This window comes from Lipophrys pholis, assembly GCF_963383615.2.
Source record: "Lipophrys pholis genome assembly, chromosome: 2".
Taxonomy (NCBI): Eukaryota; Metazoa; Chordata; class Actinopteri; order Blenniiformes; family Blenniidae; genus Lipophrys; species Lipophrys pholis.
In genome coordinates, this window is record NC_137636.1 from 24609063 (window position 1) to 24619003 (window position 9941).

The 9941-nt window shown below is 41.5% G+C and overlaps 1 protein-coding gene across 1 annotated transcript in view; it reads right to left on the reverse strand.

The window, feature by feature from the left end:
- The window catches only part of efl1 (elongation factor like GTPase 1), a 97092-nt gene extending 92919 nt beyond the window's left edge, over positions 1–4173 (reverse strand). The window contains exons 1-5 of the mRNA XM_080458274.1: positions 3929–4173; positions 3743–3842; positions 1994–2061; positions 1798–1882; positions 777–910 (exon numbers count right to left, since the gene is read on the reverse strand). Coding sequence (XP_080314400.1) covers positions 777–910; positions 1798–1882; positions 1994–2061; positions 3743–3833 — 378 coding nt within the window. The 5' untranslated portion in view covers positions 3834–3842; positions 3929–4173. The remainder of the gene's footprint in view (positions 1–776; positions 911–1797; positions 1883–1993; positions 2062–3742; positions 3843–3928) is intronic.
- Positions 4174–9941: the final 5768 nt, after the last annotated feature.

Sequence of the window (9941 nt, forward strand, 5' to 3'; positions counted from 1 at the left end):
GGGCTGGATTTGACTCTCTGTGGCCAAACGTTTGGCACGCCTGGTCCAGTAATTTTCATAAATAAAAAAAAAAAGAGTTTGGGACAGTTAAAGCTGTTGTTTGGTGGTTTCCACATATAATCGAGGCCTGGGTTTGGTGAATTTTCTTTTTTACATTTTTAACATTCCCGCTGTCACAAAACAGATCGGATCCAGGCAACTTGTAAGCAGAAAATTGGAATTGGGTCACATTTGCCTGCAGTGTGAACCTGGTCTGCATGCCTAGGTACTTGATCTTATACATCTGTGGCCACTGAAGTATTGGAACACCTGAAGTCAATGATTTTGATAGCTGAGCAAATACTATTGGCAATAGAGCAGATGCGGACAGTGGCGTTTCGATCCATATGTCCGCCATTTTTACAGTCGCGCGATATTCCAACACAAATTATTTGTTGAAAATACATTTGGACAGTTGTTTTGGTACCATTGAAGTCTTGTCTCGAAATTCAAAAAAAACACAAATGTATTGCTGTTCCTGGCACTTTTACTTTTACACTTTTTACAGCCATACCACCACCTGGTGGACCCGGTACCAAAACCGTCAGGCTTCAGGGTTTAATAAGCTGGATTATACAGCCTATTTTGAATCTTGGATTGGTTTCGTGTTTAAATTGGTTGTTCCTCAACACCAAGGTTTCTATTTCGATCTCGCGTTCATTTGTAAATGTGCCAAAGCATTCTGGAATAAGCCCTTGAAGCCCGAGTTGCACAGCACCTCCACCAACAGCACTGACCTGCGGACACACCCCCTCCACAGCGTCCACCACCACAATGGCTCCATCACACAGCCTGACTGCAGTGGACACCTCCGAAGAGAAGTCGACGTGACCCGGAGAGTCGATCAGGTTCAGTAAATACTCCTGATCCCCTGAAGACATTAGAGAAACATGCAAAAGCTCACATGTGAATCACGGAAATCCCCGAAATCCCACCACAGTGTGGAGCACTGTTAGTCTAAGGTCTGACTGTCGTAGAAAGCACTATTTACTACGGCCGTGGTGTGTCATGCACAGTAGCAGCTTTTCAGAAAAGTTTTCACCTGTTTCCACGGCGTCAGAGCATTTTCAAAAACCCACCTTGAGAGCCATTTTCAACAAGTTGCGCTGTCAGTGACTCCACCGTTGTGTAAACGGGCACCCAAAATGCAATGTTTTGTATTTTTACTTTGTTGTTTTTTTTTAATACAGAATGAAACCTCTTTACAGAGGAAATGCAATACGTGAACAGATACAGACATTAAGAATTGTGGGATTATTCAAAAAATTTGATTAAATAATTTGTAAACATTATATAAACTACCTCTTCAATAATATTCCTTATTTCTTTAACCTGCACCTGTTTGGTTGAAACCATTATGGTTATGGTTCATAATGTTTTAAGATTTTATTGTTAATGGCTGTTAGGATGCAGTAAAAGTAAAATCCTACTCATAATGGTCGATGTCTTTATTTGCAGTATATTTCAAGTCTGTATACAGATCTTGAATTCTTGCACATTTGCACTAAAGCCTATTTGATCATTTAAAATCTTTCTATGGCATAGATCAAGGGGGTCAAACACATTTTACTTCAGGGGCCACATACATTAGTCTCATCATGAGTGGGCTGGACCAGTAAAATACTGCCATAATAAACTTCAAACTTTTCTTTGTTGTGTCTCAGAGGACGGCGTGATGAAAAATATTTTCACTAAAGCCAAACAATTACGATAGAAAATGACAAAAATCGACTGTCCTATAAAATCGGTGCCACTCACCATTTGTGAAGTGTAGAGAGATGGCGCTGGACTTCATGGTTATTCCTCGGATCTGTTCATCCTCCCTGCTGTCCAGGTACCTCAGCTGTTTCATGAACACGTCACACAGAGCAGAGCAACATAAAAAACATGTAAAGTGTAGCTCAAAGAGCCCAGACGGGAACAAAATTCATCCGCTGCGATTTAACTAACTCACCTTTCCCACCAGACGACTTGATATGATGCCGTTACTCGCTACCAAGCAGTCAGCCAGCGTGGTTTTACCTGGACGAGGATTGTTGGAAAGAGACGATAAATTGATTCAGCTCATGTTTGAAGAGTTTTAGTAGATCCAGATCTTCTATACTTGTACATTTAATGGAAAAGCTGTGAAGTTGCAGGAAGGATCTGCAGGTTTTGATCTAAATTTAGTCTCGTTAAATCTGGTTGTAATTATAGACTCAGACCTGAAATTCAACCACATTAATAATAAAATCAGCTAATGACCATCTGAAAAATATTTCAAGAATCAAAGGATTTCTGACCAAAAAAAGAGTCAAGAAAAACTTCTTTTTTTGGGGGGGGGGGGGGGGGGGTCTTGAAACAGCCTGAACTGTAAGCTTTAGTAAATAGAAAGGTTTTGAGTCTGGCCTTAGAAGTAGAGACTGTGTCAGCCTCCCAAACTGAAACTGGGATCTGGTTCCACATGAGGGGAGCCTGAAAGCTGAAAGCTGAAAGCTCGGCCTCCCATTCTACTTTTAGAAAAGACTAGGAACCTCCAGTAGGTCAGCACTCTGAGAACCAAGTGTTCTTCTGGGGAGCTATGGGACTAACAGTTCTTTAAGATATGCTGGGGCCTGGTTGTTATGAGCTTTACTGGCTAGAAGGAGGATTTTAAATTATTTTCTAGATTTACCAGGGAGCCAATGAAGTGGGGCTGATATTTTGGAATCAATCAGCATTTTGAATCAATTGTAGCTGCTTTAAGCAGTTATTTGGACACCCTGATAATATGAAGTTACAATAGTCTACTCTGGAAGTAACAAACAAATGCATGGATTAGTTTTTCGGCATCACTTTGAGTCAGCATGTTTCTACTTTCAGAAATACTACGTAGGTGAAAAAAAGGCAGTCCTGTAGATTTGTTTAATGTGAGAGTAGAAGGATAAATCCTGTTGAAAACTAACTCTCAGGTTCCTCACAGTGGTACTGGAGTTTAAAGTAATACCGTCTGGTGTTAGTATATCTTTAGATAATTACTCTCTCAGATGTTTTGGGTCAAATAGAATAATTTAAGTTTTATCCGAGTTCAGAAGCAGGAAATTATGGCTCATCCAAGCCTTTATGTCTTCCAGACAAGATTCTAATTTAGAAAGTTGATTAGAATCGTCTGGTTTCATAGATAAATAGATTCGAGTGGCATAACAATGGACAATAATGGAGTGTTTTTTAAATAATATTCCCCAAAGGACGCATGTATAAAGTCTGTGGAAGCCTGTGGAATTCCATGTTTAACTTCAGTCTGGACTGAAGGATCTTCGTGAACATGAACAGAGTGGAACCTGCTTGACAAATATGATCAGAACCAAGTTTGTGCTGCACCTTTAGGCTTGATGATGTGTTCTAGTCTCTGTAATGTGATGTTATGAGCAATGGTATCAAACGCAGCACCGAGAGCACTGAAAACACTATTATTTGCCTTGTAATAATAGCAATTGTTTGTCTGAAGGTCTTGCTGCACTAACAGATCTGATTTAGCTGAATTTGTCATCTGATCAGTTGTAAAAGCAAGAAGACACTCAGCACATGAAAAACACTTTGGACTAATGTGCAATATTGTGTACACGTGCTGCATTTGACTCCATATTACCCCCTTCCACTTGCTCAAATGAATTGTTCCTTAACTTCTCGTGACAAGCATCCCTACATAATGTTAGGGGACAAGGTATGTCAGCGTCACACTCACCATGGTCAACGTGTGCCAGGATGCACAGGTTCCTGATGTTGGCAGGTTTTCTCTGCAGTGCGATGATCCTCTCCAGGCTGGTGTGTCCCATGTCCGGTACCTGAATCCAGAGACAAGTTTGAACACACAGCTGCAAACACAACAACTGCAGTCACATGCTGACTGATCAGTCATACAAACGTTCACCTGGTGTACTGTCAGTGAGTTCTTCCCCGGTGATAACAGTGCTGATAGTGCGGCTCGCGTGCCCAAACTTCTCACGGACAAAAGGAACAAAACGTGGCTTCACTTCCGGAGGGTTCACACAACCCTGCTACTACGTCCCACGGTTTGTGACAGGTTCAAACAACAGGAGAGAGACAGGAGACTCGTATTTTTGAGAGACATGTGGATGGATTCCCCCAGCTCACGCTGTTGTCCCGGAAGTTGACAAGTTACGTCGACGGAGCTCATTCGCTGACGCAGGTGCTGCGTTCAGGGCACCTCGTAAAAAGGTATTTCACCTGAAACGACCGACAGCGAGTAGAATGGATCACAGTGCCACACTGACTGAAGGCCTATGCTGTCAATGCATGATGTATCTAAAAGTATGGTCTTAATATAGCTTTTATTGTGCTTCTGGTAAATAGTGCTCAAAGTTGAAGTTGCAATTTCAGCTCTATTTTGTGATGAATGTGTTCAATTGCACTTATTTTAAAAGAGTGGCTTGGTTAAATATATACAGGTCAAAATCAATTTGGTTTTATTTATATCACACCAAATACAATACAGTCATTTCTAGGAACTTTTACAGAGAAAAACTCAAGAATTCTACATGAGCAAGCAGCATAAGCAACAGCAGAAAGGAAAAAATATATATTTTAACCTGCAGAACCAGGCTCTATTCTGGATTCTATTCTTAGTTGAAAATCACACAAATTCACACAACTCTTGAGTTGTGTGAATTTAATATCTTGAAAACTGTGAAAATCACATCACTTTTTATGAGACAGGCGTTAAGACTTGTTCAAATCTCAAATTGAACAACTTGCACTTGACTTATGACTTGCCTGACTTGACTTAGAGTTTACGCTTTGTAATTTTAAAAAAAATAGCTTAACCATGAAGAAGTAAGAAAATAAAAGTTTCACACAATCCACACACTCTCCGTATATAAAACCTTCCACACTGTCATGGCTGGCAATCATAAAGTGACGTTGATGCGTGTGTCTACTATAAATCTCACAGTGTGTTGCCAGAACTGAATCGTTCAGTAGCAGGCTGTTCTTTCTCTGGATTATTAATTTATTAAATCCAAAATGAATTTGCCTGAATGTCAGTTTCTCAGAAGTTGACCTTTGCCACTGACACATTGGGTGCAGCAGTGATGAACTCGCAGATCTAATTCCATTGAAGAAGAGTCATTGTGCAGCATTTAACAGAAAACTCACTAAATGCAGGCTCCTATGTGAAATATCTTTCAGAGGCTGGATGAACTTAAAACATGTGGTGGGGAGTATGGTTCACTCCCAGATGGCCAAAATGTGACTTTTCTTCAACTTCAACTCTGACAAATATGTGATGTACCTGTGGGAAAAAGCTATTTTAATTTCCTTATGTGAATGTCCTGGCAGTTCTCTTCACCCCATGGGAGTTACAATAATTTCATTTAAAATACATACTAAATGTTCTCCATCTGCCAGACAGACCTGAGCTGAAGCAAAGTCTGAAGCTGCTTTCTGACACACAGAGAAAATCTGACACACTCACACCTACAGACAACTTCAGATCATCAATTAACCATCAATGACCTCAAATGCATGCAGACTGTAGGAGGAAACCCAGGGAGACTCCACAGGCACTGATCACTGTCAGAACGGACCAATTCGCTGTCTTTCTTGACCCTCCTAAATCCTCCTGTCAGAGTGAGACCTCCTCCACAGCTCTGCACGGCCCAGAGGTTGCAGCTCTGCAGCCTCCAGCTGACGGCCCCGAGCGGCTCACAGTATTTCATCCACCTGTTTCTTCTCTTGGTTTGTGCCTTTCTCTGTGTGGCTCTCACACGGGTGTGCTCTATAATAAGAAGTGATGACTATTTTTGTGTGCTGTTATTTATTCCCTGCTTTCCCCCCCCCCTTTCCCTTCTCTCTCTCTAGTGTACTTTCCCTCATATGATTTAATTAGTGGAGACAAAAAACAACAGTGGCCACAAAGGAGATTAAACTCAGAAGAGGCAATACATTTACTAGAATTCACATTAATCCCTGAATACTGAATTTTAGTCATTGAGTTCAGGCAAATTGAAAATACATAATAGATATATATTCCAGATACTGTTGTGGAAAAATGCTCATAAAATCTCTTCTATCAGCACCTTTTTAACCACCTGAGGATTTAGGATGATTCCCATATAAACTGTCCGAGACCGTTGATTCTAATAATGTGGCTGCTGGTGGAAACTGTTTCCTGCTCTTGGTCATTGGATGCTCATTCCAGACATTCAACAATCAAATAAATCTGCTCGTGTACAAAACAATAGGTAGTATTTGAGAAGAATATCAGACTTTACTGTATGAGGAGAAGGATGTGTCATGTTAGTCAACAGATCTCAATATATGTTCAGAGTCAAACTGTCTTTACATTAATGTATTTTCATATTTGTTTCCTTCATTTTCTATTTTTTCTGACACAATATTTGGACTTGAGTTGGTTGCAATATGCGAGAAGTCACTAAAACCTAAACGTTTAATTCCATACAACCAGTTCTCCGGTTGTTTGGAGCAGATTCACAATCCATCAAAGTGTTGTGTTTTGTATGCTGACTCACTCTCCTTTAGCAATCAGAAGTTTAATATGTTTCCCAGTCGCACCTCAACAATCGCTGCTCAGAGCCGTTCTCTTTCACTTCCCACCTCCATGTTTTCTGGTCTGGGGAATCACTCTGGCAATCTTCTGGCTCCATTCTCATGCTGCTGCTGCTGCTGTCCTCCACTCAGTAATTCTGGACCCTGCTCTCTCTCTGAAGTGCTTTTGTGGAGCTGCTGTGATCTGGTAACTCTCAGCTTTGGCTGCAGCGTCTCATTGGACGTTTCATTCTCCTCTGTGTGTTTCCTCAGGACCGACTGCCTGGTCATATAACTCACATCAGCTTCACTGGAGGGAATGATGCAATTCAAACGCGTGTTCGTCAGATTAAATGTGTGTTTATGCAAACAACGGCGGAAATACACATGATTTAATTACTTGTCTTCAGAAAGGGACATCAGATCACCTCTACATGAATGTACAAATGTATGTTTTTTGATGTTTTCTTGTCAGTTTCAATGCTGAATGATCAATTTTACACACCCAATGTTGTCTGTGATTTCAAAAGAAATGAGCAACTTTTCATAAGGTTGACCACCTTATTCAATCAAACTTTGGTAAAACCAGAATCCAAACCAAACTCCTGCTCCACACCCTAACATGGATAAAGTCATATAGAAAATGAATAGCAATGTACCTCCATAATATTAAAATGCTCAGCCAGTTGTTGGGGGCTCAGATTTGAGATTCGACATTAATGCCTCTTTGCTCACTGGATCTCTGACCTCTTCACTCCTCTTTCAGTGTTGGACACTCTAATGTTCACTCCATCGATCCTTCGTTCTTGTCTGCCACTTTATTCATTACAGGAAGCTGGATTCAGTCCCAGCTGACAAAGGGTGAATGTTGGCGTACATCCTGGACAGGTTCAAAGCCCACCTCAGAGCAGACACAGAGACGACAACAACACTCACATTCAGGCCTACAGTGGATTATAGGGCTATAGTGAATTATAGGCCTATAGTGAATTATATACCTTGTGTTGGAGAAATTGTCCTGCAAGATTTCAAATTTGAATCTGTTAATCCTCATTTAGACTGCTGAATGGGTTTTCCCACGTACGACCTGAAAGCTTTCAGACTGACTTAATACCTGCACATCAGAGGTCCGTCGTCAACATATTTGTCAGGAGCAGTTCTCAATGAGCAGAAGTTTCTATCGTTTGTTTATCTTGTGATGGTCATGTCTGCACACATGTTTTGCAGAAAAGTGACAAAATAAAGAGTGGCAAGGAGATGCTCTTCCACTCATCATCACTCGGCTCCGTGAGCCCAAAGAGGCCTCGTGCATCGTGATGAAGTATCAGGAGCAGCACTTCCTCAACATCTTGGTTTTCTTGCCGACATGTGACAATATTCTGGGATGTTGCTGAATCATCTAACAAGATTTCTGTACATGCAAACATTTCAAAGAAACACATCATCGTGGATGTTTGCAAAGCCGTAGTATAGCGAGGCGACCGCACTGCAGCCAGGCGTCACTGTTTTAAAACGCCAGCTCGCCGAGGTGAACGGTGCTGACAGCGGCATCAAAACAATGAAAAGCTTGTTCCTCCACTCTTTCAGCAGGCGATTCACACCTCCGTGAAGCTGCGTCCTACTCCACGCAAAACTATGTGAAAATAGTCCCAATGGTTGGAGCTGCGTTAGCGCTGGAAACATTCTGTTTGTGATGCGTTGCTATAGAATTAGCCAAGGGTTTAATACAGTGATTCTGAGGTTTCAAAGCTAGAACTAGTTTATTATGAGATGATGACGTCACGCAGACCCCCACATTGTCCTAATTGAACAAAAATAGTTTGTACGGTATCCTTTTCTGCTCTTATACTAACCTCAAGTTGCCTTTTGAGAGAATACATGCATACATTTGAATATTTCATACTTGCCTGGAGAGAGGGGTTTTTTACAGCCTCATATAAAATTAACAATAATGATGATAATATTGTTAAAGCAATTAGCGTTTGTTGCATCACTATTAGTGATGCAAATAACGGAATTTTGTTGTATTTGCACAATGACAATAAAGCTTCTTAATCTTAATCTTAAAAGAGCTCTGGTATTGGAATAGTATCGGTATCAGCAGATATCCAAATTCAGGTATCGGGATTGGGTCGGAAGTGAAAAAATTCACGAGACTGGTATTGATAATGTTCTGATACTTCAAGCTTCAACATTTAATCCCACTTAAATAAATGAAGGGGTATTTCTTAGCTCTTGCTGCAACTCTGCCATTTGCTACAGCACTATCTTTTACAGTATGTTGCTGATGTACTGTCAATATACCGCTACTCCTTCTCCAGAATCCACTCAGATCCTCTGATTTGGCTCAGCAAAAGAAATTTAATTTATTCAGTGCCTCCTGACAATAAGTATGGAAATGTGGCCCGAGCCCGTACTCCAAGAATGCTAATACTGGGATTGTGTCAATAGTAAAGTACCATGTTTTTGTGAAAGAAATTGAAACCAAAATCTGCTGCGCTAATTCGAACTTTCTAGAAATGAAACAAAGGAAGCCCAAATTAGTCGTTTCCTGGATTCTGAAGAAAAGTGTTGTGACTTCTTCCTCCCTGTGTCCTTCTTTGGATGTAAATGGTGTCTTTTCTTTCTTTCTCTGTCTTTTTGTGCCATCTTGTATTCATTCCTTTATATAGCTACCATCAGTTTCTCAGACCCTTCTCTGCATTGTCTTGAGCTTTTCTATTCCTCCTCTTTTATTTTCTTTCACAGTGATCCTCCTCGTGTTTCCTTCTGTCTTCTCCTCCATTGCTGTTCTCTCTATCTGACCACACCTCATTGGACTCCTTGTTTCTGCTTAATCCTGCATTTTGGGCTTGTTTATTTGTTTGTGTGCTTGCTTGCCTACATCTAGGTGCCTCATTTTCAGTTTTTTCTGTGCTGCTAGTGTTAATGGCCTTCCCGTGGGCTCACCACCTGCAGGAAGGTTCTTAATCGGTGCTATGTGATCTGGGTGACAGTGCTCAAACTGCAACCCCCCCCCGCAACCCGGAAACGGATAATCGGGAGAAAATGGATGGATGGATGTATAGTGTTTATGGCCACACCCTCATTATCCTCTCATTTTCTACCTCGAATTGCAGCAGCAGTTGCAGCCACCGCCTGAGAGGCACCAGCAGGGTGAGGCGCTTCAGATGACTGAGGAGCCTCAGATGACTGAGGAGTTCCAGCTGGCCGAGGAGCTTCTACTGGCCGAGGAGCTCCAGCTGGCCGAGGAGCTTCTGCTGGACGAGGAGCCTCAGATGACTGAGGAGTTCCAGCTGAACGAGGAGTTTCTGCTGACTGAGGAGCCTCAGATGACTGAGGAGGTTCTGGTGGAGGAGGAGCTCCAGCTGGCCGAG